We start from the raw sequence: 27,921 nt of genomic DNA on the forward strand, positions 1-27,921 counted from the left end.
AATACAAAGCACAATTTTAAGAACTGCTGCACAAAGACATTTGTATTTTTTAAAACACTGAAAATTATCCTATCAATATTTTACTTAGTTGTAGTATGTAGTAAAACAGTATCTTTGTCATTGAGTTGTGAGTTTAAATATTCTTCTTCTAGGAGACTAGAATGGATTTTTTATAGCCCCCATTTATAAGCAATGAAATATGACCTGAAGATAATGTGTGTGCCTGTGGTCATGCATTCCTGTGTTTCCAGAGCCTGAGAGGCATAGCAAGGAGGATCATAAATTTGAAGCCACACTCAACTAAAGAATAAGTTCTAGTCCATGGTGAGACAAGTAAGGGGGTTAAGCAGGAAGAAAGGGAGAAAAACTATTGCACATTTTATGGCAGTAGGGGACTGCTTTGTGCGCTCCCTCTAAAAAAGAAAATGAGAAAAACCAAAAACAAAGGCTTTGGAACCAACGCAAACTTGGTATCACAAATGCAATTTTGAAAGTCCTAATAACAATAATTTTAAAAAACAGAAGGTAGACCCAGAAATAAACCCACACATCTGTGGATACTTGATTTTTTACAAAGAAGCCAAAACCATACAATGGAAATAAGACAGCATCTTCAACAAATGGTGCTAGTCTAACTGGATGTCTACATGTAGAAAAATGCAAATAGATCCATACTTCTCACCCTGAACAAAACTAAAACCCAAGTGGATCAAAGACTTCAGTATAAAGCCAGACACACTACTAAACCTGTTAGAAGAAAAAGTGGGGAAAACCTTGAAGTCATTGGCACAGGAGACAACTTCCTGAATAGAACACCAACAGCACAAGCTCTAAGGTCAACAATCAATAAATGGGACCTCATGAAACTGAAAAGCTCCTGTAAAGCAAAGGACACTGTTGTCAGAACAAAAAGACTGCCTACAGATTGGTAAAGGATCTTCACCAAGCCTATATCTGACAGAGGTCTAATATTCAGAATATATAAAGAACTAAAGAAGTTAAAAAGCAACACATCAACTAATCCAATTAAAAAATGGGGTAAGAGATAAAAAGAGAATTCTCTGTAGAGGAGTATAGAATGGCAGAGAAACACAGAAATGCTCAATATCCTTAGTCATCAGAAAAATGCAAATTAAAACGACCCTGAGATTTCAACTTACACCCATCAGAATGGCTAAAATAAAAAAACTCAAGGGATATCACATGCTGGAGAGGATGTGGAGAACGGGGAACTCTCCTCCACTGCTGGTGGGAATGTAAACTTGTACAACCACTTTGGAAATCAATCTGGTGCTTTCTCAGACAATTAGAAATAGTGCTTCCTCAGTATTCACTTGAGGAATATACCAGTCCTAGGCATAGATCCAAAATATGCTCAAGTATACAACAAGGACATTTATTTAACCATGTTCACAGCAGCTTTATTTGTAATAGCCAGAACCTGGAAACAACCCAGATGTCCCACGGTGGAGGAACAGATACAGAAATTATGGTACATTTACACAACGAAATACTACTCAGCAATTAAAAACAAAGAAATTATGAAATCTGCAGGTAAATGGTAGGATTAGAAAATATCATCCTGAGTGAAGTATCCTAGAAACAGAAAGACACACGGTATATACTCACTTACAAGTGGATATTAGACATACAATATATAGGATAAACATTCTAAAATCTGTACACCTAAAGAAGCTAAGCAAGGAGGACCCTGGGTAAGATGATCAGTCCTCACTCAGAAAGACAATGGGATGGACATTGGAAGAAGGAGAAAACAGGAAACAGGACAGGAGCCTACCACAGAGGGCCTCTGCAAGACTCTACCCAGCAGTGTATCAAAGCAGATTCTGAGACTCATTAACAAACTTTGGGCAGGCAATCTTAGGAAAGAAGGGGGAGATAGGAAGACCTGGAGAGGACAGGAGCTCCACAAGGAGAGCAACGCAACCAAAAAATCTGGGCACAGGGGTCTTTTCTGAGAATGATACTCCAACCAAGCACCATTCATGAATATAACCTAGATGACCTAGAACCCCTGCTCAGATGTAGCCCATGTCAGCTCAGTATCCAAGTGGGTATTCTAGTAAGGGGAAGAGGGACTGTCTCTGACATGATTTCAATGGCTTGCTCTTTGATTCCCCGCCCCCACCCCGAGGGGGGAACAGCCTGACCAGGCCACAGAGGAGGACAATGCAGCCAGTTTTGATGAGACCTGATAAACTAGGGTCAGATGGAAGGGGAGGAGGACTTCCCCTATCCGTGGATTTGAGAGGGTCATAGGAGATGAGGGAGGGAAGTATGGAGTGGGCTACAGCTGGGAGGCAAAACGAATAAACTGTAATTAATATAAAAAATAAAAATTTAATTAAAAAAGCAGAAGGTAAGGCTCTTAAGCATTATGATAGTTTATTGTTAGAATCGTTTGACATACCAAAAACTGTAAAACTGGTGTTCTTTTTGGCTCACAGATGGGGATGAGGGGAGGAACTGAAAACCTCCCAGAGAAAGGTGGCATTAACTGTAGGTTGAATAGGCATCCAAATGCCACCCCTTTGTCGGGCATCCGCCTAAGGCTTGGGATCAGCCCATGTGTCCTCTAAGAACCAATCTGGAACCCCTGTCAACTTCTCTCTCAGACTGGAGTCTCCTTGGCCACGCCCACTTTCTGATCCTCCCGGGTACGCCCCCTCAGGCTCCTCCCCGCACGTCTGAGAGCTCCTGAGGCCCTACCCTCTCGGGTCGCGGAACACCTCCCGAGACCTCCGGAAATGCCACAGCAGACGTCGACACGTGATCGTGACGTCACTCGCGCGTCTCTTCAGGCGGCTGGTTCCGCGCGATTGTAATCTCGGGTGGTAGCTGTTTCCCTGCGTGTCGCTAGTGCTGTTTCGGCCTTTCAGCCCGAAACGTGACGGCGACACCATGTACCACAGCAGCAGCCAGAAGCGGCACTGGACCTTCGCTGGCGAGGAGCAGCTGGCGCGACTGCGGGCCGACGCCAACCGCAAATTCAAGTGCAAAGCGGTGGCTAATGGGAAGGTGAGGTTCTTGTACACCAGCCCTCGAGTGGCTGCGGGAAGCCGCGGGCCCTTCCCAAGTCCCAGCTTTGCTGCGACGGGCGGGAAGCGCGTGAGCACGTACCTGGCTGAGTCAAATAGACACGGACGCGCGACCCCAGTCCGGAGATGTAGGTGGCAGAGGGACCAGTAACATCCTGGGGAACTGGCCTGGAGCCTTGGTGGGTAGGTAGTGCAGGACTGGAACTAATCCCTTGTCCTGTAGGGTATCAGGCAGGGGCAAAGGATGGTCCGGGCAGACACAGCCGCTGGTGCCAAGTGGGAAGTCAGAATTGCGAACAGGTGCGTGGGTGTTTGTGGTCATTAGTGGGTGAAGCTGTACTTCTGCAGCAGCGGTTGAAGAACGGAGACAAGGAACTTGTAAGCGTCAGTATGAGGAGGTTGAAATTCATCCAAACTAAAGGGAAATTTTCAAATACTTGAAATCGGGAAATGGTGGCTTGTTGTATCTTCTTTTCAGAAACAACCTTCTCTGAGAAGGTTGCACATGGAAAGGAAATAGAGAGTTGAAACTAGTCAGAAGACTATATATAGCTTGGTCTATGGCCCTCTATGCAGGTCTTTTTTCCGCTCTGTCACTGATTTCTGTTGTACTGACTTGTAACTTTGCAGTGGCTCCTACAGATTTCAAGTAAATGGGATGTATACTCCAAACAATGAGGAAGCAAATGCACTGAGTCATTTGCTGTTTAATTTGGGTGACACGCTGATTCACTAAGAAAGGAACTTTGGGAGATTTCCAAGTAGTGAAAATATATATCTCCTTTTTAACTTACAAATAGTGTCATCAAACCTGGGAGCATATTGGCACATGCTCTACCATGGTTGTTTAAAAATGTCCAACTGACAGTTTGGGAAGTTGTAAAATGATGGTTTAGATTCAGTTTATTTATTTTGCTTATCATTTTCTTAGATATTTTGTATAATGCTTAGCAAACTTACAAAGAGAAAATGAGGTTAAGTATATTCGTTCAAGATCTAAAACATTCAAGCAAGACAGGGACAAATTTACAATTAATTCAATCAATTACAGTTAATTCAATTAATAAGTAATTCAATTAATTACAACTAATACAATTAATTTTGAAATGTTTGCTTTGTCTAAAGGTTCTTCCAAATGATCCAGTGTTTCTTGAGCCTCATGAAGAAATGACACTTTGCAAATACTATGAGAAAAGGTTACTGGAATTTTGTTCAGTATTTAAACCAGCAATGCCTCGATCTGTTGTGGTAAGTAAGAGTAGTAAAGTATAATGCCTTTCAGCTGGCTTGTGAGAACTACACTATTCTGAACTTCTAATTCTCTTGTCACTCTAGAAGACTCTCCATAATTGTGTCTGTTTATTTTGTCACTCTCTTTCTGGTAACAAAATTTTATTGATGTTAGAGTTATCCTTAATGTAGCACTAAATAGGTTGCAAACTATTTGGCCAACTATAATGGCAAAACAGGAACAAAAACAACAAAAAACCTTTAGTAGTTTACTTCTTGCAGTGTGGCCCAGTATAGGCTGTCTCATCAGAAAGTGCCTTCTTGTATGTCATGACTAGATAGAACTTATGCTCCTGCCCTCTGTGACTCTAGTAGTGCCAAACATAGTGAGCCTTTGCTTCTGGAGGGGACAAGAGGGAACTGTGGAGAAGGCATAGCTGCTGTTTGAACCTTGGGCTGAAAAGTGACAGTCATTCCACTAATTCTGTTAACCATAACAGACAAAAGCATTGCTGAGAAATATGGCTTTTTCCTAGAAATTTAGTTCCCTGAATCAAAGCATGAATTTTAATCAGTAGTTAGCCACATAAGAAGCTTAAGTGAAAGTTGTATATGAATCAGTTATATTATTAAATACTGGTATATTCATAGATGTATCAGTATAATGAATGCCAGAAAAACTAATTTTGTTGAGATTTATACTTCATGAGTTAGGCCATCTCCAGTGTCATTTCATATTCTGATGTACAGTTTGTGACAGCCTTATTTTTTGGAAAAAGAAAAATCATTTTTCTTTCTCATACTCTTTATTAGAGAATAGTAGAATTGATATTAAAGTATAGCCTCGTACTTTTTCAAGTCTGCTGAACTCAGCTTCTGTTTGAAATAATGCATTAATTTATGTTCCAGCTGCTACTCTTGTAATAAGGACTTTTAAACCTTTTATTAGAAGAAGTTAGAGATTTACCTTTGACTTTATTACTGTTTTCTTGGTGGTTTTGTTTGTTGGTTTTGTTTTCTTGAGATGGTCTTATACAGGTCATATTGGCCTTGAATTCATTATTCCAGAGGATAATCTTGAATTTCTGATCCTAGTACTCCAGCCTCACAAATGCTGGGTTTGAAGGACTACATATATGGTTTTATTTAACACTCGGGGTCAAACCCAGGGCTGCATGCCTGACAGGCATTCTCCCAGCTGTACTATATCCCAGGCTCAAATGCTTCAGGATTAGTTTATATTGTTCTTCATGTTGTCTTTTTTACTGAGTTGGACAGTGGTGAGAAGGAATATCTAACCTGTGTTAGAAAGCTAAACAACAAAAAAAGATGGTGTTAAGAGTGTCTAAACCACTTTGCCTTGCATATTACTCTCATGGCTTGTTAGTTGTATAGGTCAAGTATGGAAGGCTGTTTTAAAGTTTTTCAAAGAGTGAATGTTCTATGACCTAATAAAGAAGGATAATCCAGACTCCTCTAGTTTTATAAAAAAAATAAAAAAAAAATGGAAGAACATTGAAAATATTAAATACACAAGTGTTTATGGTTCATTTTTAAGTTGCAAGCTTTCCTGAGAGAGGACACACTCATAAACAGTATCAGATACAGTTGATTAGTGTCTATGATGAAATCTGTTTTTTTTTTTTTTTTTTTTTTTTTTTTCATTATGGGAACTGTAGAATGAGCTGGTAGGATTAAATTATCTGTTGGGTCAAACAAACCTTTAATTAACTCTATGAAATATACAGTGATTTTGTTGTTGTTTAACGTAAATTTATGGCAACTTTTAAGTGTGTAAATGAATGATTTTTCCTGTTATTAAATAAATAAGTGGTTATTTTACTGTTTTGTTAAGTGAGACAATAGTTGAAGATAGCCTTTGACCCTTGATAAATGTCTGAATAAACCAGATAACTCATGACTCTTTTACTGTGGCGATGGTAATATTTTACTGATGTGACATAAGGATTGGAAGAGACTGTTACTCTTGTGTTTTGCACAGTGGGATTTACTAATCCCACTAAACACATTCAGGGAAATGTGAGGTTCTGCAGGTTGGCAGTAGGCATCACAGGTCATCACAGACCTGGAGTTGACAGAGGGAAAAAGAAAAGTTGATTTTGTATTTTGTTTTGTTTTGTTTTTTTGCTTTTTGCTGTTAGCATTTTCTCAATATTGGGTAACCTGTGATTATTGGTATTTTAGTCTTTAAAATGTTCTGATTATTAGTATTCGTGTTGCTCTTAATTCTGAAATACTCACACACATACATTTTTAAATTCAGTGACTGAAGAAAGAATTACTCCACATAGGCTCTGGACAAATAGCTAAAAAAATAAGAATGGCTCTTTTGATTGTGGTGTTTTTGTTGTACTTTATCACAGTTTATTTATTAAAGGAAAATTCAGAAGTATTGGTATGGAGAACCTTCATGAATAAGTTATTTTCTCAAAATTTAACATGTAACATGCAAGTAGATTCTGCTTTTCTAGATGTGTATATACTTTTTTCTTTTAATCCTAGGGTACAGCTTGTATGTATTTCAAGCGTTTCTATCTTAATAATTCAGTAATGGAATATCACCCCCGGATAATAATGTGAGTACAAATTTATTGTGGACATTTACCAATGGGATATATATATATATATGAGAGATAATTGACTTAATTAAGGACAATTTAGACTTGAATTCTCTTTTTTTTTTTTTCTATTTGACTACAAGGTCTCCGTACTTGCCATTATCTTCTATATTGCTAATGACATGTAAACTACAACTTGTCTACCATTCACATAGTTTTTCTTGATATCTTTGTCAATGACACCTTTATTCTCCCAATTGCTCAAGCATTTGTGGCAATTGCTTCCTCTACATTTCCATTCAGTTTGCAGATGTTTATCTTCATATTCATTTTGTTAAACAGTTTTCTTGAGTAAGCATTATGCTTATCATTAAAGATGAGAACAGAATTAATATAAGACTCATCTAACAGTTTGCTGTCATTCCTGTTTTTATTTATTTGTTTTTCCCATTCCATTCCCACTAGTCAAGCTCAGGCCTTTATTGTGACTTCAGCTTCTAAAAGCTATAATGGTAGCTTTTGTACTAGTTCTCTTTGAACTTAATTTCATACTCAGGTGAATTTTATGTTTGCTATAAGCAAACATCCCATACTCAAATGACTTGAGACTTCTACTGATGACCCTGTCTACAATATTAATTACCTTTTCCTGTTTTTCTTGGTCATGCTAAATACATATATTCCATTCTGTTTTTATGTTAACTCTTCCATTTATATTTCTTGATGCACATTACTTTTAATCCTTAGTTATTTTTTCCAGGTTTCTGGTTGTACTATATGAAGCTATCAGTTAGTTACTGAATGCTGTAGTAGTATTAGATGATGGCTCAACCTAATTTTATAGTTCTCCTAAGTCTCCTAATGGATAGAAGTCTAAAGAGGAGCTCTTTTAACTTCTGTTTCATTTTATTCTCTGCACTATCTAACATAGTAACATATAAATATTAAGTGATTTACAAAGTACTTTAAGGAATATTTAAATATTTCTGCCCTCCGCTATCTTTCCATGTAGGCTCACTTGTGCATTTCTGGCCTGCAAAGTCGATGAATTCAATGTGTCTAGTCCTCAGTTTGTTGGGAATCTTCGAGAGAGTCCCCTTGGACAGGAAAAGGCACTGGAACAGATTTTGGAATATGAACTACTACTTATACAGCAACTTAATTTTCACCTTATTGTCCACAATCCTTATAGACCATTTGAAGGCTTCCTAATTGATATAAAGGTAAATTTATTGACAGGAAATTAGCTAAAGATATACTTTGTTGTTATTGTTTGCTAAAAAGAATTGAAAACTTTATAACCAGAAATATCCTAGATGGTATAACATAGATACATTAGAGTCCATCTGGAGAGCTTTTTTCTTAGATGGTTGGGTAAGAATTCCCAGGTTTCTGTTTTAGTAATCTTCTGCAGTAGATTGCGTGATTATAGGAATGCTCTTAAAGAATTATGGAAACTCTTCTAATCAATGTATATTATCATAGATCTGGGCTTAGTGACTTATAGAACCTCAAAGTGTTTTTGTAATTAAACCAAAAGGTAAATTGATCTTATTTGTAATGTTTTATGAACTCAGGTCACAAATACAAGCACCAAAATTATAAGTAGCTGACATCTGTAGTTTTAGGTTCTATGAAGTTTAGATGGAAGGACCACTTGAACCTTGGAGTTTGAGACTAGTCTGGCAATGTAGTACAACTGCATCACAAATATGTAATATAAATATGTACATTTGTATTTTATGTATAGCACTTATATTTACATATTGACACTTATGTAAATATTGACATCATCAACTGAAGTTATTGGTTATTCTCATTAAGCATCTATTAATATTCTGTTTACACTAAACATTACGTTTGGGGGTTGCAGCCTAGAAACAAGACCGGAATGTGACAATTTTCATGGACCTTACAGTTTAATATTTTAGGTAACTCTTTATTAGTGTGCTAAATTTTATATAGGGAATTAAAAATATTTCATAAGAAGATGGCAGATTGAAAAGCAAGGAAGACATTGTTGAGAAAGGATCACTTGAACTGAGAGTCTGATCAAGAGTAGGAATTAGGTGAGGAAAGGACATCGTGCCCAGAGACCTTCCTAGTCAATAGCTCTAATTCATAGCTCACGTAAGATATGAAGAACCTGGGGATAGGGGGAATGAGTGTTGCAGCTTGATTTAAAGGCAGGAGTCTAGACTGTATAAGTAGTATTGAAAATTTTCAACAAAGGAAAAAGAAGACAGTGAAGGCTTGTTTAGAGACTTGGGTTTGCAATGAAAAAGTGGCATGTTGACAGCCTCACAGTTTAGTTTTTGTCTGTATTAGTTGGGCTTCTCTAGAGTAACAGAATCTATAGATAAAGGGGGTTTTAAAAAATGACTTATAGGCTGTAGTCTAGCTAATCCAACAATAGCTGCTTAAAAATTCAGTAACTGTTAGGTATATGAGGCTGTATTTCGCAGCTGGTCTCCAGTATACATTGGAATCACAAAGAAGTAGGCTCTAATGCCAGTGAAGGAATGGACTTGGTAGTAAGGCAAGAGCAAGCAGGCAAAAAGAGTGGCTTTCTTCTTTCATGTCCTTTTTACATAGACAGCAGAAGGTGTGACCCAGATTACAGGTGAGTCTTACGACCTCAAGCAATCTGAAATGTGTAACTTTCCAACTCAGAACTCTGAATTAGAAGTAGATTTTCCCACTTAATTAATTAATTAAGCAAAAATCACTCATAGGTGTGTGCAGCCATTTTTGGGTTTTATTTAATTCCAGATATTGTCAAGTTGACAACCATAATAACCATTATACCATCAGATAAGACTAGATATCTGTAGTTGTCCTGTTGATGTTGTGTTCAGGAAGTTGGCTCCTGTGTCAGTGAGGTCAAGGCTCTTCCCCACTTTTTCTTCTATCAGGTTTAGTGTGTCCGGTTTTATGTTGAGGTCTTTGATCCACTTGGACTTTAGTACAGTGTGATAAATATGGATCTGTTTGCATTTTTCTACATATAGACATCCAGTTAAACCAGTACCATTTTTTGAAGATGCTATCTTTTTTCCACTGTATGGTTTTGGCTTATTTGTCAAAAATCAAGTATCTGTAGGTGTTTAGGTGTATTTCTGAATCTTCAGTTCAATTCCGTTGATCCGCCAGTCTGTTTCTGTGCCAGTACCATGCCGTTTTTATTACTGCTGCTCTATATGCTTGAGATCAGGGATAGAAATACCTCCAGCTAACTTAAAGTTAGAGAGACACTATCCAAATCAACAACATCAGAAAAGAAAAGGGGGACATGACAGGAAACACTGAGGAAATCCAAAAAAATCATTAGCTCCTACTTCAAAAGCCTATACACAACAGAAGTTGAAAATGTAAATGAAATGGATAATTTTCTTAATAGATTCCATTTACCAAAACTAAATCAAGTTCAGGTAAATAAATTAAATAGTTCTATATCCTGTAAGGAAATCGAATCTGTGGCCAGAAGTCTCCCATCCAAAAAAAGCCCAGGGCAAGACAGTTTCAGTGCAGAATTCTGCCACACTTCAAAGAAGAGATAATAGGAATACTCTTCAAACTATTCCACAAAATAGAAACAGAAGGAACATTACCAACATCATTCTGTGTAGCCACAGTCACCTTGATATGTAAACCACACAAAGACCCAACAAAGAGAGAACTTGAGACCAATCTCGCTTATGAACATTGATGCAAAAATACTCAATAAAATACTCCAAACTGAAACCAAGAACACATTAAAGATATCATCCACCATGACCAGGTAGGCTTCATCTCAGGCATTCAGTGGTGGTTCAGTATACAAAAATCTATCAATGTAATCTACCACATGAACCAACTGAAAAAAAAAAAAAAAACAACAAAACACGTGGTCATCTCCTTATATGTCGAAAAAGCATTTGACAGAATCCAACATCCATTCATGTTTAAAGTTTTGGAGAGATTAGAGATACAAGGCACATACTTTAACATAGTAAAGATAACATACAGCAGTCCTATAGCCAACATCAAACTAAACGGAGAGAAATTTAAATCAATCCTACTGAAATCAGGGACAAGGCAAGGCTGCCCACTCTCTCCTAATCTCTTCAACATAGATGTTGAAGGCCTAGCTAAAGCAAGAAGACAACTAAAGGAGATCAAGGGAATACAAATTGGAAAGGAAGTCAAAATATCACTATTCACAGATGATATGGTAGTATACATGAGTGACCCTAAAAAGTCAACCAGAGAATGCCTTCAACTGATAAACAACTTCAATAAAGTGGCTGGATACAAAATTAACTCAAAACAACAACAAAAAACATTAGCCCTCCTGTATACAAAAGACAAAAGGGTTGAGAAAGAAATTAGGGAAACAAACACCATTAACAGTAGCCACAAATAACATAAAAGCACCTTGGTGTGACATTAACCAAGCAAATGAAAGACCTGTATTAAAAAAAAAAAAAAAATCAAGTCTCTGAAGAAAGAAATTGAAGAAGAAATCAGAAGATGGAAGGATCTCCCATGGTCATGGATTGGTAGTATTAACATAGGGAAAATGGCTATCCTACCAAAAGCAATCTACAGATTCAATGCAATTCCCATCAACACAAATATTTTTACAGACCTAGAAAGAATGTTTCTCAATTTCACATGGAAAAATGAAAAACCCGGAATAGCTAAAACAATCCTGTACAATAAAAGATCGTCTGGAGGTATCTCCATGCCTGACCTCAAGCTGTATTTTAAAGCAACATTATTAAAAACAGTGTGGGACTGGCATAGAAACAGACTGGCTGATCAATGGAATCGAATCAAAGACCCAGAAATAAAACCACACACCTACGGAAATTTTTGACAAGCCAAAACAATACAATGCAGAAAAGATAGCATCTTCAACAAATGGTACATGTAGAAAAATGCAAATAAATCTGTATTTGTCACCCTGCATAAAAGTAAAGTCCAAGTGGATCAAAGATCTCAACATAAAACCAGACACATTAAATCTGTTAGAAGAAAAAGTGGGGAAGAGCCATGACCTCATTGGCACAGGAGACAACTTTCTGAACAGAATACCAATAAAAACAACAATCAATCAATGGGACCTCATGAAACTGAAAACCTTCTGTAAAGCAAAGGACACTGTCGTCAGAACAAAATGACAGCCTATAAACTGGGAAAAGATCCTAACCAACCCTACATCTGACAGAGGGTTAATATCCAGACTATATAAAGAACTGAGGAAGTTAAACACCAACAAACCAAGTAATCCAATTAAAAATTGGGGTACAGAGCTAAACAGAATTCTATGTATAGGAATATAGAATTGGCAGAGAAACACTTAAATGTTCAATGTCCTTGGTCATCTGGAAAATGCAAATCAAAATGACCCTGAGATTCTACCTCATAGCCATCAGAATGCCTAAGATGAAAAACTCAAGTGACAACACATGATGGAGAGGATGTGGAGAAAGGGGAACCCTCCTCCATTGCTGGTGGGAATTTAACCTTGTACAACCACTTTGGAAATCAAGCTGGCGCTTCAGGTATACCTGAAGATCGAGCTATACCACTCCTAGGCATATACCCAAAAGCTGCCCTACTATTCAATAACAGCATTTGCTCAACTATAACTATGTTCATAGTTTAATTGTCATAGTCAGAATCTGGCAACAACCTAGATGTCCCTCAACCGAGGAATGGATAAAGAAAGTGTGGCACATTTACACAATGGAATAGTACTCAGCGATTAAAAAACAAATCATGAAATCTGCAGGCAAATTCATTTCTAGTGTGAACTAGAAAAGATCATCCTGCATGAGGTAACCAAGAAGCAGAAAGACATATGGTATATACTCACTTACAAGTTGATATTAGTCATCTAATATAGGATAAACATACCGAAATCTATACTCCTGAAGAAGCTAAACAACAAGGAGGACCCTAGGGAAGAGGCTGAAACCTCACTTAGAAGGGCAAACAGGATAGACCTTGGAAGTAGGAGAAGACAAGGAATAGGTCAGGAGCCTTTCACAAGGCACCTCTGAAAGATTATACCCAGCAGGGCATTGAAGGAGATACTGAGACTCATAGCCAAACTTTCAGCAGAGTGCCTGAAACCTTATGGAAGAAGAGGGAGATAGAGGGAAACCAACAGTCAAAACACCTGGGCCCATGTGGTCTTGCAGAGACCAGTACTCCAACCAAGGAGCATGCATGGAGAGGACCTAGACCCCATGCTCCGAGGAAGCCCATAGGCTGCTCAGTTTTAAAGTGGGCTCCCTAGTAAGGAGATCAGAGGCTGTCTCTGATATGAGCTCAGTGGATGGCTCTTTGTTCAAACCCCCTTTGGGTATAGCCTTGTCAGGCCAGAGAAGAAGATGATGCAGCCAGCCCTAATCAGACTGATAGCTAAGGGTCAGATAGAAGGGGAGGAGGTCCTCCCCTATCATGGGACCTGGGAAGGGGCATAGAGAGGGAAGAGGAGGGGGTGGGTGGGACTAGGAGTGGATGAGAGAGGTTGCTACAGCAGGGTACAAAGTGAAACAATAGTAATAAATAAATGAATGAATAAATTAAAAGAAGATTAAAAGGAAACAGACTATACAGTAGAACTGAAGATTATCAACAGTATGAAGGAGGGTGCATGGGGTTTGGAACAGGGTACAATTGGCTTTAGAGAATGTACAGGGTTTTTAGTTAGCATGATAAAAAGGGAAAGTGAGTTTAAGATGCTGTTGAATTTGGAGATTTTGTGGAAATAGTGCTTTGTTTTGTTTTGTTTTAGATTTAATGCTTACTAAGGACAGGACAAACATAGAAAATGTTGACTATTATTACTGTCAAATGGAAGAACAAATTTTCTAGGAAAACATCCTTGGTAGACATACCAAGGTCGGTGAATTTGAATTTACAGTAGTATCCCAAGACCACTTTTGTAGATTTTTCTGGCAGTGCCCAGAAATCCAAAGTATAGAAATAAGATACAGATACTGTTGAAATTGGGGCTTCAGAGATTGCTCATCAGTTAGAGTGCTTGCTCCTCTTCCAGGAGACTTGAGTTCAATTCCGCACACCTACATCTGGTGGTTCAAAACTGCCTGTAACTCCAGTTTTAGGAGTTCTGATACCCTTTTTTGTCTCTGTGGACACTGTGCACATATTACATACACCAAAACAAACATGGACACATATACATAAAAAAATACAGGAAAAAATGATTGAAGACTCTGTTAAGTCAGATCAGGTCATCTGATTCATAACCAAATGGTCTGAGATTTACTAGAACATCATGGAGAAATTAGGCAAAATCCTGAGAAAGGGGAGTGACTATATTTATCATTTCAGAGGTCAGACATTTGGCAACAAAGACTAAAACCATGATTCTATAGATGAACTTGCTATTTTGTTTCAGACCATGACTATCAGTACCTGAAGTCAGTTTGAGAGACTGAAACTTAGGAACTGACAGATTCTATAAGGTCTTCCAGAGTTCTTGGGCATAGTCTAAAAATATTTCTGTAGATATTTTGGAAGGTTGACTGGTCCAACATTCATTTCCATCCCCCCCCCACACACACACAAACACACAATATACATTAGAACGAATTCCCTATGACAGTGAAGTAGTACAACAGTGTCCTAATGTAGCCTTACAATGGCCTGCACTGCCAGGCAAGTTTTAACCTTAGAGTATATATCTTAATATATCCTGGGTCTGCCTTGAATCCAGTAAAATTTCTAGGAGCCTCCATTTCTAACAGAAAAGGACTAAATTAAGAATAATAGTACTACTGTCTTAAAGCATATACTTCTCTGTTTTGTTCTTTTAAGCATATATTTTATTATTTTGTTTAAATTTATTTTTTTATTAATTACAATTTATTCACCTTGTATTTTAGCTATAGCCCCCTCCTTTGTCCCCTCCCTTCCCTCTTCTCCCATGCCACTCCCCAAGTCCACTGATAGGGGAGGTCTCATCCTCTTCCATCTGACCCCCTGCCTATCAGGTCTCATCAGGACTGTCTACATTGTCTTCCTCTGTGGCCTGGAAGGTTGCTTCCCCCTCAGGATTAGGTGATCAAAGAGTCAGCCACTAAGTTCATGTCAGAGACAGCCCCTGTTCCTCTTCCTAGGGAACCCACTTGGATCCTGAGCTGCCATGGGCTACATCTGTGCAGGAGTTCTAGGTGATCTCTATGCATGGTCCTTGATTTGGAGTATTAGTCCCCTGTAGAAAAGACCCCTGTGCCCAGATTTTTTGATTCTGTTGCTCTCCTGTGGAACTCCTGTCCCCTCGAGGACATAAGATTTTTTCATAAGATTCCCTGCACTCTGCCCAAATTTTGTCTCAAGTGACAGTACATGCTGGAGAGGGTGTGGATAAAGGGGAACCCTTCTCCATTGCTGGTGGAAATGTAACCTTGTACACCCACTTTGGAAATCAGTCTGACCCTTTCTCAAGATCCAGCTATGCCACTCCTAGGCATATATCCAAAATATGCTCAAGTATACAACAAGGACATTTGCTCAGCCATGTTCGTAGCAGCTTTATTCATAATAGCCAGAATCTGGAAGCAACCCAAATGTTCCTCAACTGAGGAACGGATATGGAAATTGTGGTAAATTTACACCGTGGAATACTACTCAGCAATTAAAAACAAGGAAATCATAAAATTTTTAGACAAATGGTGGGAACTAGAACAGATCATCTTGAGGGAGGTATCCCAGAAGCAGAAAGACACACATGGTATATACTCATTTATAAGTAGATGTTAGACATATGATATAGAATAAACATATTAAAGTCTGTACACCTAAAGAAGCTGAGCAAAGAGGAGGACCCTGAGTAAGATGATCAGTCCTCATGCAGAAATGCAAATGGGATGGACATCAGAAGAGGGAGAAAACAGAACAGGACAGGAGCCTACCACAGAGGGCCTCTGAAAAGAGTCTACCCAGCAGGGTATTGAAGCAGATGCTAAGACCCAGAGCCAAACTTAAGCGTATATTTCTAATCATGGTGTATTCCAAAAAGTTTAAAAGCCATATTGAAAATGTTTAGAATTTCATGACTATAATTTAATTATGTTCTATCAGTAAATACCAAACAATAACACTGAAAGAATAGTTTTTGGAAAATGGGAAAGGAGTTACTTTTTTAAAACCATTTTTTTATTAAGCACCTACTAGTTACTATATTTTTAAAATAGTTTTGCTCTCCAATAAACTCAGAAATTGTAACATCTGTGCACTTTCTTTCTAGACTCGATACCCCATGTTGGAGAATCCAGAGATTTTAAGGAAAACAGCTGATGATTTTCTTAGTAGAATTGCACTGACAGATGCTTATCTTTTGTACACACCTTCACAAATTGCCCTGACTGCCATTTTGTCAAGCGCCTCTAGGGCTGGAATTACCATGGAAAGGTATTAATTTGTTTCCTGTTAGTTGAAATTCAAGTTTTACTTAATAGTGTCTGAGTTTTTAAGTTGTCTTTGTCTATATAATGCCTTATTTATCTGTTATATGTTCTGTGATTGAAGAAAGAAAGCTCTTTTAAAGAAAGTATTTAATAAGAATACATGTCTGACAAAAGTAGAAATGGAAACGGTAGTTTTAGCAACTACAGCTACCAGTATATCAAATTTACAAGTTGATGAATTTGTAGGCAACATGGGTAACACATTGAGTAAGGATTTGTAGAAGTAATGCATATCGATATAAAATTTTAAGTTGAGCCATAAATAGTAATAGCTAGTATATAAACACACAGAGGCAGACATTTAGGTGGGATGAGTACTTTATGTGAATTAAATCCACTTGATATTTTAATAGTATCTTATGCACATATTAATTCTTACACTTGTAAGAATACCAGTTCTAAAGGTATTACTAGGGTGCTGAAAGAATGGCAAATTAGAATAATTTTTATATGCCAGTTGTTTTCCAATTTATACTTATTGTTTTGATTTAATTTATCTTATGAGATTTATTTCATCTTCATAATAGCTGAAGAAGGTAAATTTTTCTAAACTTAAATTATTTTTATATACTTGAAATTTCAATGTAAAATGATCAGACAACAAACATGAACAGATGTGATTTAGTTTTTGTCCTCCTTCATTGAGAATATTTATTATTACTACAGAAGAACCAATATTGCTGTTCCACAGATACTGTATTTCCCACAAAGCAGCCTGTATACCAAGCTAGTTTTATACAACATGAACAATTACAAATTTTGAGTCACATTTCCATCCAGGATAAAAGGCTGTGCTCTTAGGCATTTTTTTAGTATACCTCTTTTTAATACTTATTTTTATCTGTGTGCATGTGTAAAAATATGCCATGTGTATAGCTGCCATGGAGACCAGCCAAAAGGTTTCATATCCCATGGAGCTAGAGTTAGGTGGTTAGGAGCTGTCAGACATGGGTGCTGGGAATCAAACTTTGTTCTTCTGCAAGAGCAGTTATGTGCTATTAACTGTTGACACATCTCTCCAGCCCCAGTGTACCTGTTTTGTACAAACACAATTCTATTGTGATTTATATCCCATTTCTTTACTAAGCAAATACTTAGTGAGTTTCTGTTATAACACTTAAGGAATATAAAAATGAAACCGTGTACTACGTAGGAGAGACATCCATGTGAATCGCTGACTTGTCTGGAATTTAGGTATGGAGCCTCTGTAAGGGAAAGCATCTATAGTCCTGGCACATGGGAAATGGAAATAGAATGTCAGGAGTTCAAGGTCATCCTCAACTATACTGGTTCTAAATGGGCTATGTGAGAGTCAGTTTCAAGAGCGAAAAGAAGAGGAGAAAAGAAACTTAAGGAAGATGGCAAAGGTGAACAAGTTGGAAATTTAATTTAGTTATCAAAGTTTTGTCACATAGTTTAATCTAGGTAGCTTAAAATACAGCAATAACAGTTCTTAAAACTACTCATTTTTACAACTAAATTACTTGGGAAAAAATGTGTGTGTGTGTGTGTGTGTGTTTTGAAAGACCTAGGGTTTGAGAATATGTTCGTTAGGCAGATAGCACTTATGCACCAAATTTCCAAGTCACTAAAATTTAAATAAATTATTTCTTACTTTCAACCATTCTTAGAGAAAGATAATTAGGGTTTATAAAAGCATTCATATAAAAAGCATGAATATATCTGCCCTGGACTTCATAAGACATAATAATATAATTTGAAAGCATGAGACAGCATCTTGTGGTATATTGCTTGTTAATGTTCAGTACAGCTATAGGTAAAAAGACATTACTGAGAGAAGAAAACTGACTGGTCCCATATTCCATATCTTCTACCTTCTGGTTAGTAAAATCCATCTCTATAGCTCAGACTCTGTAAATCACATAAAGTTAGGCTTGTAGAATATCTGTACCAAACATTTCATATAAAAATGATAAATATTGGCTGTTAGTACATTATTGTATCTCTGAAAGATATATAATGAAATTTAATCAAGCTTTTAACAATATACATCTCTTAATCTAGCAGAATGGTAGTAAGTCTTTCAGACTATAATAGTTGTAGGCTTGAGTACTATGGAGTTTACTAGTAGTATGTAATATTTTAATATAAGTAATCTGAAATGGTTCTTGATGAAATAAACATGTAGGTAAATAATCTGCCTTGTGTTTCCAATGTGGTATGTGCTTTCAATGAGTTAAAGCGATATTTTTTATTTTTTTATTTCTTCAACAGCTATTTATCAGAGAGTCTGTTGCTGAAAGAAAACAGAACTTGTCTGTCACAGTTGCTGGAAATAATGAAAAGTATGTGCTATTAACAAAGCTGCTTTCTGAATAAATATTTTGGTATTTAATGTACAGTGGTAGACTGTTGTTTCAATTTACTTTTATTGAATTACTGTGTCAGAATGTGTTGAAGATACATTGGTGAGAATAAGCAAAAGGTATGTGGGAGGAAATAACTTTATATGTAAAAAGAGAATATGGATATCAGATTTAGAAAGGGCTAAGTCAAAACAGGATTCTTTTAAAAGAATCCATAAATATGTGATAGACATTTAGAATCAAGAGAACTAACTTCAAGATAAAGTTTATATTTGGAACATGTGAAAATAATTTTAACTAGTTAATATTTGTCAATTGTTGGTCATTTTGTAACAAAGGCAATAATTTTCAAGTGGGGTTTAATATGTCTTTATTTGATAAAGATGTAGCTTGTCAGCTGGGTCTGGGTGGGGACTTGGTTTGGTAGAGCCTTTGGTAACAAATTCCAGTTCTTTGTTCAAACCCTAGCACAAAAAACAAAAACAAACAAAAACCAAAACAAAACAGAAAACCATGAAGAATGCTACTTAAAAAAAAAAAAAAAAAAAAAAAATGCCCCCTTACAGGGGATTTTCACCCAGGGAAATGAATTTCAGATTCCTGGTAAAGTGTGAGAGAATATGGTTGGTTTTTTAAAACACCAACTTAGTGATAATTTTAATAGTACTCTTGGAAAATCAATGTAGACTTTGATAACAGTTAACAAAAACTTGGTACTGGTGTTGCAAAATCTTTAGAAATTCTGATTAAAATTTCTTCTTAATACATCTATATTATATATTCACCTCTATTATATTGTACATGATTAATTATATGTGTGAATACATGCATATATATGTGTATGTATAAACACACTTACGGCATATAAATCACTATTTTGTTTTTGAGACAGTCTGGCTATGTAGCCCAGAGTGGACTTAAGCTTGAAATCTCTTGCCTCAGATTTGTGAATACTAGGATTGTAGGGTATGTATGCCACCACACACAGTTCTTTATTGTCTTGGCAATTATGCTCTTATTGAGATACGCTATTATTTATTGTTTTATTGGTGAATAAACCAATAAAACACAAGATTGAAGACATTTAGGTGACAGCAAATGTATATGCATTTAATGTTTATTTTATTTTAAAAGCTGGGATTCAAGGCATGTTTCTTGAAGTGATTTTAGATCCCTCTAAGCATAATGGAGTACAGGGTTTTTTGTTTTGTTTTGTTTTTTTCACCTATAAACTTGTAGGTCTTCATATTTACCACTAGAGGGTTCACTTACAAAGCTAATTGGGAATTGTTAATAGTAGTTCCTAACAATTTGGTAATAGAAGGGACCACACATCTTATTTGAAGCTTGCAGATTAATTACTGATTCTCATTATCTTTAATTTGTTCCACTTATTTTAATACATGACACAAGAATAGTGCTTCAAAAATACTCATCTTTATTAATATGAAGGTATTCATAATTTTTTGGAAGATGTTACATCACAAGGATCAATTTCCAATTTAGTTACCAATCTGAAAGCGCATGGCCACATAATAAGATCCTGGACTTTACATCATGTCCGCAATAAATCTTGAGATTTTTATTTGGTTTATTATGTTAAATAACATGATAAACTAGAGGATATTTTATTATCTTACAGTTACTGACCTATAGTTTGTTTTTAATGTTTCTAAAAAGATGTCTTTATATAGCGGCTGTGTTTTGTACTGAAACATCTTTTTTTTACACATTAGGTTTTTGATAAGTGAGGTATATTATGTTCATGAACATGGTTGTTGGTAGAGAATAAGTTACTAAATCACAGAGATTACTTCAAAAGCCTTAAATTGAGCAAAATGTAAATATAGAGTTACTTGCAAAAAATTTACTACCTATATTATATAGCATGCCTATATTTATGCCATATATATGCGATAAACAGCAGATAGTAGTTACTTTAAAAGGCTGGTGTCTTTAATATAGAATACAAATCCTGGTAAGAATGTGTATCATGCATAACCAATGTCTTTTGTTTCCTGCAGCAAGTTAGATTATTTTGTTTTGTTTATACTTCATTTTTTTATTGTTTGTTTTTCGAGACAGGATTTCTGTGTAGTCCTGGCTTTCCTGGGTTGCTCTAGCCTCAAACTCAGATTTGCCTGTCTCTGCCTCCTGAGAGCGGAGGTGAAGAAGGCATGCGCCACCACATCTAGCTTGAAACAGACTTTTTTCTTAAGTACTTTTGTATCTCCATGTAGGCATGAGAAATCTAGTAAAAAAGTATGAGCCACCCAGGTCTGAAGAAATTGCTGTTCTGAAACAAAAGTTGGAGCGGTGTCATTCTGCTGACCTTGCACTTAATGTGGTGACGTAAGTAGACATGACACAGGAGTTATGTTCAAATTATGGTCAAATTATTTCACTGGTACAAAGTTGGTTTACCTTTTTTTTTTTTCAGTATTGAGTACAGTGATTTTTGCCTATGTTGAGAGTTCAACTCTCTAGCCTGGCCTTTTGTGCATTAAACACAAAGGAAGACATTTTGGGCTTTCATTCTCCAGTTTTGATCCTGATCATCAGGATCAGGCTTGCTTTTCTACTTTACAGAATTACTGGGAGTCAGTCTTCCTGAGTGTTAAACATTGACTCTTTACCAACCTAATGCTTAGTTTTTAACTTAGTTTTAATAAACTAGTAAGGAAATATTTTATCAGAGAACCAGTAAAATGTGCCACTAGGTTGCTTTGTGTAAGTGTAGGAGCATACTTAATGGCTTTTCATTTGTAGGATAATGTGGAATTCACCATAAAATCTGTTATGCTCTGCATAAAAGATCCATTACAACTTAGTAATTTTTAAACATGTGCTAACATAATAATGTGTTTTATGTGGACTCATCTGATATTATTTATTAACATGTAATGGGAATTAGCTGTGGCATAGATAGATGGTATTTTGATCTCTTTGATTTGTGGAGAAATGGTAAAAAATATTTATAAAAAGCTAAGGAGCATGCCAAGGCCTTCAAGCACAAGATAGCCCTAGCCATGACTTAATTCCTTAACTATAGTTGTAGTAGAGGACTACTTGAGAAGTCCAAGTACAAAATATAGGACTTTTGACATAGCTGTGGCTTCAAAGCTTGGCTTTGTGAAAATCTTGTAATTGTACTAAATAGCAAACACCAGAAAGCTGTAGAGAAAGAGAGAAACCTTGACCTACTGATAAGTAAAAATGCTATAGCACTTAACTGTGTTCTTACATTGATTTTGAAATGCACAAACTGTGGTCCAGCAGCCACAAATAGCCTCTGCCCTTTTTTTTTTTCTAGAAGTACAGTAATTGGAACATAGGCTGCCCATTATTAGTTTACATAATTATTGTACCAGTTATCCTATGCAGAAACTGCATGTCCTTTAAATCCTGAAGTACTTACTAATTTGTCCTTCTGATTAGATCATTTAACTATTAATTTTGTTCTAGCTAGTAATGGAATGGGCCATAATCCAAAATTTCTAATAGACACAGCATTTACATTTTCCTTTGCACTCTGCCAAGAAAATTCTACATTCTTATGTGTGTCTGACTGCTTTTTTTATACAGAAAGGACTTAAAAATGATTACAGACATATACTTTTATAAAATACAATCAAAGTTCTTACAAAGTGAAATAAACATATAAGTTCAAATTTTATTAAATTAAAATGTCAGAAGTTAAAATTGTTATATAGTTTCTAAGTACAAAGTATATTTTCTACTCATCTCACTGCAGGCTGGAAACAGTTAATGAACAACACTGAGTAGCAGTACTTCAGCACAAAGCTGACTCAAACATTTGCCTTCATTTTTCATTATACAGTAACTGTATTCTTCTAAGTCACTCACTGAGTAAAAGCCAAAGTTCCCTTTGATTAAACTGCACACCTCAATCACATCCTCAGAAGTAACTTACCAGAACCTCTGCCAACCTTTTCTGTGTTTAAATTCATGAATACTTTCTTGTGACAGTGTGTCTACACCATGCATTTAACATTACCAATCTTTAACTCTTGCCAATCTGGGTGAGAAAAATACTACCACCTGGATCATTTGCATTTCCTGATTACTATGAACATTGATGTTTCCAGGTTTGATAGCCATTTGTATTCGTTTTTCTGCATTGGTTCTGTCATTTTATTCTTTTAATGCTGTCCATATTCTCATCTTTAAAAATTATAGTTATTTATAAACTTCTTATACTATTTTGATAATTACACTTTTTTTTAAATAAAGAAATGCTTGTAAAGGGTAAGTTTTTTTTTTTTTTAACCAATATAGGTAGTTTTTTTTTTCTAGTTTGCTTTTGAATACTGTTTCATGGTTTTCTTAGTTAACTTTTGTTTGTTTTGTGTGTTCATTTTTCACAACAGTTTTCTCTGTTGCTTTGGCTTTGTAGACTAGGCTGGGTTTGAACTCACAAAGCTCTACCTGCCTCTGCCTCCCCAAGTGCTGGGATTACAGGTGTGTGCCACCACGCCTGGCTATGTTGACAGATTTTTATCACAGACAAATCTAAAGGTGTGGGCAGTTTTTAAATCACATTTATTTATTGCATTTGAGTGTGTACGTAAACCAGTGCCTGCGTGGAGGGCAGAAGACAACCTGCAAGAGTCAATTCTCTTTCCATATGGATCTGGGGAGCAAACTCAGGTTGTCTGGCTTGGTGTCTAAACCCACTGACCCTGTCAGCAAATATGTGGAGCCATGTTTACCTGTCTACTTTGACTGCTGATGTCTAGGACACCACACTCTTAATAACCATTTCTTTATAGTGTGTCTTTTTATTTGTTCCCAGACAGGGTCTTGTTAGACCTCATAGGCCTCAAACTGTCAACATTCCTGCCTTATCCACCCAAGTATGGGCATTGTAGGTTTGTACTACCACTGGGCTCCACTTTGGTGTGCTTTTAAGATAACAAAGAAAAGGTCTTCCAACATTTCTTTACATTCTCTTTGCTATGTTTACTTGAGGCAAAGTATCACTGTATAACCACAGATTATTGTAAAATCCCATTAGTCATAAGTGCTGGGATTTATAGGTATGCTCAGCCTGTTTTTTTAAATAATCTTTGCAGGATCTTGCTACCCCAAATTAAATATTGCCTTCGTAGCCACAAATAATCCCTTTCTCGTTTAGTCCCTATTCTTCAGCAGATATCTTTTGTTTTTGAAAATAGGGTTCCACTCTGTTAAGCCCAAGCTAGCCTGAACTGAAGGCGACACTGTTGCCTAAGCCTGAAAGTTGCATTGTAGCTGTGAGCTACCACACTGGGTTATGCTTTACAGCCTTGCTAATACCTATTTTATAGGTTATTTTTTTTCCCACTTTGCTAATCGATAATTGCCTAATTATAGGAAGAAGAGGAAAGGCTATGAAGATGATGACTATATAGCAAAGAAACCCAAACAGGAAGAGGTATGTTTACCCCCAAATGTCACTTGATATCACTTATTTTATATTTTTCTAGGATGATGTATATAAACAGATGAGCTGAGAATGTTTGAAACAGTGACTTGCTTTGTACCCCCAAGTTGGTCTTGAACTCAGTCCTTTTACCTCAGCCCTCCAAATACTGAGACTAAAGTACTTCTAAAATTTGAAATTATATTTACTCATCTCTTTATGCACAGTCTGATTTTTATTTTTTAAAAATCTTTAAGTGAAAGATTGATTTTGGTTAACAGTTGAAGGTGATTAGAATCCATGACAGGGGAAGGCATGGCAGAGGGACTAGTACAAGGTGGCAGGAGCATCTGGGTCAGTGGCTTGCTACATGGTGCTGATCGAGCCTGTTTTTAAAGAGATTTGTTTCTTTACACTACTGTATGAACCAGTTCTAGTAAGTGTATAAGTTACTTGATTGAAGAATCCTTCCTATGATAGAAAGCAATAATGCTAAATTTAAATTTATTCTCTAAGGATGTTTCCCTTTCCTTACACTAGTTTTCAAAAATTGTTTCTTAAACCAAAGATCAATAATCAGAGGTAAGAAGATAGCCTTTACAGGCTGAGTCCATGTCATTATAATAATCAAGAGCAGGACTTAGTAGCATATACTTGTAGTCCTAGCACTTGGGAATCAAGGCTGGCTGCAACCATAGTAGCAGACTGTCTCAAAAACAAATCTACAGTAGACTATCAGTCAACATTTCTTAAACGGAGTAGAACTGGCTCAATACTTGAATGTTACACTTACTACATTTTTTTTTTCCTTTAGGAGGAATGGACTGACGATGACCTGATAGATTCTCTCTAACCACTGGAAATGACTACAGCAGTGCTAATTAACCAACAGAAGTAGGACGCATGTCTGACATTTAACTTTCTTTTAAATAGTACAATGTGAAAACATCAAAATATATTAAAAATTTCTAATTGTTACATATATTTTCTTTGTGATTGTTTTATATAAAACACAGCTTCAAAACAGACCAAATGCCACCTAGTTTGGGTAATAACAACTCACTAGCATTAGTAGCAAATCATGTCCTTCTATGGAGGCCAAAATCTAACTGCAGTACACATCCTTATATCGTTTTGAACAAAATAAATAAACATATATTCCTGTTTAGAAGATATATACCAGGAAAAAAAAAAAAACAACTTAATAGTCGGTAAACTTTAGAAGTACTAAGGAAATAGAAGCTCTTAGAATTACTTTTCAAATATTTCTCCAGTAGAGTGAGCTATTTAAGAATTACTACTAAATGTAGACTGTACTGGGTAGTTATTTAGTATTTAGGTACTAAATCTTATGCTAAGCAGTTATTGACATCTGGGTTTAAAATAAAATGATTTTTGAGTCTTAATAAAAATCTTTACTACAGATAAGTAATAACTTAGATAGTCAGTTTAATCATTAAATGATTATCTGTAAGTCAGTCCAGATAAAATAGGTGTTATAGTTATTAGAAATCTGTAGATAAATTATGTTCAAAGTTTTTAAAATGAAGTTAGTATAAAAATACAGGTATGCAGCTGGGCATGGTGGCACACACTTGTAATTCCAGCACTCTGGGAAAGCAGAGGCAGGTGGATCTATAGAGTGAGTCAGGGACAGCCAGGGCTACACAGACAGGGCTACCCTGTCTTGAAAAATCCAAACCGAACCAAAACAACAAAAAACTAAAACAGGTATGCCTTTATTTTTGTATGACTTTTAGTTAACTATATATGTGCAAGTTTTCCAAATAGAGAATGGGGCAGTGATAATGCTTACTCCTGGTAGGATTATTCACAGCTTGACATGCCAATACACTTGTGTTGTTTATTAACACTGTCTTAAGTTGTTATAGTTCGGACCAAATTGCAGACAGATCTGTGTGTATTAGGGTAGTGTTTTGTTTTGCTTTTTTTTTTTTTCTTCCTACAAAACTAGCTTGAAGAAATTGAGAAACAAAATTACCTCAAATCTAAATCTACCCAGCTTACATATTCCAGGATACAGTTTCTAGGAGGGCAGGTAGCATTTTAATTATGTCTTAAAAATGTAATGGTAGTATTTACTGTATATGCATGTAGACTTCTAATAATTACTTTCATGCCTTGAATTTCTGGTTTGTTTGGTTTCATTCTTCTGGAATAAAATTGATAAAGTAGTGCTTTTAAAAGTAGGCTGAAAACCAAACCTTTTAATGCCCAAGTGTACTTACGTTAAGCAATATGCTAGACTATAGAGAGAATTGCAAATGTTCACAATGTGTCTATTTCTCTTTCAGATCACTAAATTTGGCATCAGGGCAAAGTTCACATTTATCTCTGAAAATTTCCTTCCCAGCCCCATTAAAAAAGAATAAGTTTGAACGATTTTATTTATTTCATCAGTGACCACCTAGTTGTTTAATACAGGGTCCATGAGGGTAAGTAAAAGGTTTCCCACTCAAGTTTAAGAGACAAGCATGTGACTACAGTACAAAAATGAGGATATGTCAGGTTTCTTCTAAAATACAAAGTAGAAAAAAAGAGAAGCATGTAAGACTATGGAATAGCAGATAGGCCATCATGGCTGAACAATTAGTGAGAACAAACTAAAATACCCTAAACTAGAGTTTGGACCTTTGCCTGTTTTCGAAAGCACACATCTACATTAACTAGCCAGCAGCCCCTCCACCTTGTAAATGAAGTACAAGACATGAGTTACTTTCATAGTGCTGCCAAGAACAGGGACTAATACGTTGGAGAGAGCAGGTGACTGCATTCACAACAAAGCCAAAAAAAGTTTTTGCTGTTTTTGTTACCACAATTAACCTGATTGAAGCTACCTTTACGGCTGCATTTAGCCCCATATTTAAGCTAGGAAAGTCTCTTAATGGTAATATCAAACACCTTTCTAAAGAATACATTAGGCTTCTCAATTTCATTCTCAGCAAAAGGAAATAAACCTTTGATTAATTAACATCTTGCCCTGTATACAGTATTTCTGAGGGATAGTCAAATATTCTTGGGATATAAGCCTTCAGAAAACATTTTTATTGGAGAAACTGTAGTAATACTTTTCTTGGTGGTTCTTAGGGTTTTGATTACTAAGAGAACTCAGCTACATATTGTTTTTAAGTCTTGTCTTCAGCATAATACAGGAGGGAAGACATGTTGCCTAGCAAATCATACATTGAGTGAATAAATGGAATCTTTTGTAAAAAATAATAACTTCCCCTATCCCCTGTGCTTGTTCTGGTATTAGAGCTTGACCCATCCCTAAAAATGGAAGAAAATAATAGTAATGAAGTTAAATAGTAAGCTAATCTGTTATACAAGCTATCCCTTAAGTTTATTTTAACTTAACCCTTGTGAACACTCCACACAAAAATACATACACAGGAACAGATGAAACTATACAAACTAAATATCCAGCAGAAAAAAGAAGTACAAGTTCAAAGATGTAATACTTTTTAAGTGGCTGATGAGGTTGTCTGCATAATCAAAGTGTCAACTTAGAAATGACAAAGTATTCTAGCAGTTTGTTTAAACATAAAAGACATCAGTAATCTAGAAAATGGTCAGATGGCTAACATGCACTGATTGGTACAATGACCAATAATATTTATTGAATATAAACTATTTACTGTTGTAAACATTTTAACAAAAGCATGAGCTCTAAATACAGTCTTTGACAATTCCAACAAAATAGGTGTTGTGTTTAAAAATAAAGTTGATGAACAAGAGTCATTTACTATATATATATATATATATATATATATATATATATATATATATATA

General features: G+C 36.1%; 1 protein-coding gene across 1 annotated transcript; it reads left to right on the forward strand.

Moving 5' to 3' along the window:
* The first annotated feature begins 2,674 nt into the window (after positions 1–2,674).
* Ccnh (cyclin H) lies at positions 2,675–25,092 on the forward strand. The gene is made up of 9 exons (XM_055604018.1): positions 2,675–3,039; positions 4,185–4,307; positions 6,813–6,886; positions 7,881–8,091; positions 16,137–16,300; positions 18,592–18,662; positions 20,924–21,035; positions 24,060–24,120; positions 24,923–25,092. Exons 1-9 carry the CDS (start codon positions 2,923–2,925, stop codon positions 24,959–24,961), a joined length of 972 nt encoding a protein of 323 aa, XP_055459993.1. The 5' UTR covers positions 2,675–2,922; the 3' UTR covers positions 24,962–25,092.
* Positions 25,093–27,921: the final 2,829 nt, after the last annotated feature.

Source organism: Psammomys obesus, unplaced genomic scaffold, assembly GCF_907164565.1.
Source record: "Psammomys obesus unplaced genomic scaffold, mPsaObe1.curated_primary_1811, whole genome shotgun sequence".
NCBI lineage: Eukaryota > Metazoa > Chordata > Mammalia > Rodentia > Muridae > Psammomys > Psammomys obesus.

Excerpts from the sequence above, each read along its gene's own strand:
- Ccnh (XM_055604018.1), top strand. The coding sequence starts at position 2,923 with ATGTACCACAGCAGCAGCCAGAAGCGGCACTGGACCTTCGCTGGCGAG. Across the intron at positions 4,308-6,812 it reads CAATGCCTCGATCTGTTGTG|GGTACAGCTTGTATGTATTT; the intron begins GTAAGTAAGAGT and ends TTTTAATCCTAG. Across the intron at positions 6,887-7,880 it reads TATCACCCCCGGATAATAAT|GCTCACTTGTGCATTTCTGG; the intron begins GTGAGTACAAAT and ends CTTTCCATGTAG.